Source organism: Humulus lupulus, chromosome 3, assembly GCF_963169125.1.
Source record: "Humulus lupulus chromosome 3, drHumLupu1.1, whole genome shotgun sequence".
Classification (NCBI taxonomy): domain Eukaryota; kingdom Viridiplantae; phylum Streptophyta; class Magnoliopsida; order Rosales; family Cannabaceae; genus Humulus; species Humulus lupulus.
In genome coordinates this window covers 234,917,422-234,919,311 of record NC_084795.1, presented here as the reverse complement: position 1 = coordinate 234,919,311, position 1,890 = coordinate 234,917,422, and the positions used below count along the sequence as shown (strand labels likewise).

Sequence of the window (1,890 nt, the reverse complement as noted above, 5' to 3'; positions counted from 1 at the left end):
TATTTGCTATGGTCCACCTTATGGCTCTTTTAAATTCCCAAAGTAACCTTATCAAACAATCCTCTTTTACTTGGGTAAGGTGTGTGGTGATAATGACTGGTAATGTCTATTCCTCACCCAAATAAACAAATTTAAGATGCTCTGGTAGTGGTTTTAATTCAATCTTGGGTTGTGATTTAACAGATGGTTGAAGTTGCTCATGAGAAATAAACAACTCTAAGAATGGTACCTCTTTAGAAACCTCTCCACCACTATTAAGTGCAGCCACCATCTCCTTTACTTCAGTAGTGACATCCTATTTATTTAAGTCTATTGGTTCCCTCAAAACAACATCTAACTCATCCTCTCCATGTAAATCAAGAATTCTTTGCGACAATGAATCCAAAATATCAATTGAAGAAATTGAATGAACATCACTTGGAAATCTCATAGCCTCAAAAATATTAAAGTGAATCACTTCACCATCAAAATCCATATTCAAAGTGCCCTCATGAACATCTATCTTGGTTCTAGCTATCTTTAAAAATGGAACTTCCAATAAAATTGGTGTAGAGCATGGAACTGGGTCATCTTCCATATCTAGAATGAAGAAATCCACAGGAAGTACTAATTCATTTACTTTAACCAATACATCCTCTACTACTCCCCTTGGATAGGCATTAGAACAATCTGCTAATTGAATGACCACTCTTGTTTCTTCAAGTGGTCCCAAATTCAAAGAGGTATAAATAGAGTAAGGCATTACGTTGATTGAAGCACCCAAATCTAACATACATCTTTCAATCCTTTTACTTCTAATAGTGCAAGGAATAGTGAAGGTTCCAGGATCCTTACACTTTGGTGGAAGCTTCTTTTGCAGTACCACTGAAACATTTTCCCCCACACTCACATTTTCATTCCTTTTTAGCTTCCTCTTATTGGTACATAACTCCTTTAAAATCTTTGCATGTCGAGGTACTTATTTAATGACATCAAGTAAATGAATGTTTACCTCAACCTTGCGAAAAGTCCATAGTATTTCCTATTTAGCTTCATCTTTCTTTTCTTTCTCAAACAACTAGGAAATGGAGGGGTAGTGACATAAGTGGGAATAGTTGGTTTAGGTTTGGGTGTTGTGTTTGGGGTTTCATCTTTGTCTTGTTGGGCGGGTTGAGTAGGAGGCAATGACGCATCATTTGAACTTGATGGAATAGTAGGAGGATCATAAGTCTCATCATCTCTTAATATGATGGCATTAGCGTTTTCCCTTGGATTCCTAACAGGTTGTGAAAGTAACATTCCTTGATTCTGTGGCTCACTTTGACTTAATGAAGTGGCTATTTGACCCATAGTATTCTCTAGATTTTTCAAGGACGCTTGAGTGCTTTGAAGAATTACTTGAGTCTGTATATTGGAGGCCACTAACATTTTTAGCATATCTGCCATTGATGGATCCTAAGCTTGTGAGATAGGGGTCATTAAGGATAAGGTGCATAGGCTTGTTGAGACCTTTGTTGGTAAGAAAACCCTAGTGGTCTAGTAGGTATGGTTTGTTGTTAATTCCCATATCGAAGATTAGGATGTTCCTTCCACCCTTCATTATAAGTCATAACATAAAGGCCATACCTTTGCCCAGGTTGCCTTGGGAATCTGTAACGTCCTCCTAATCCAGGACCGTTACACTGTGTACTTTAAATTGTGTCAAACTTGCTAATCAGGTCAATTAGCTTAAAACGTGCAACTATGGTTAATGAAAAGGGCTAGGGTTAAAAAAAAAATCAAATGAATCGTTGAGTTTAATTCAAAAAGTTTCATACATTTGTGGAATTCCAAAATATTACAACCAAATTCATAAAGAAGTGTAGGTATATCAAAAATTACATCCACCCGACCTAAGCAGCAAAAATAGGG

At 36.8% G+C, this 1,890-nt stretch overlaps 1 protein-coding gene across 1 annotated transcript; it reads right to left on the bottom strand.

The window, feature by feature from the left end:
* Positions 1-295: 295 nt before the first annotated feature.
* LOC133825473 (uncharacterized) lies at positions 296-1,329 on the bottom strand. The gene is made up of 2 exons (XM_062258406.1): positions 992-1,329; positions 296-899 (listed from the first exon to the last, which is right to left on the bottom strand). Exons 1-2 carry the CDS (start codon positions 1,327-1,329, stop codon positions 296-298), a joined length of 942 nt encoding a protein of 313 aa, XP_062114390.1.
* Between the last annotated feature and the right edge of the window lie 561 nt (positions 1,330-1,890).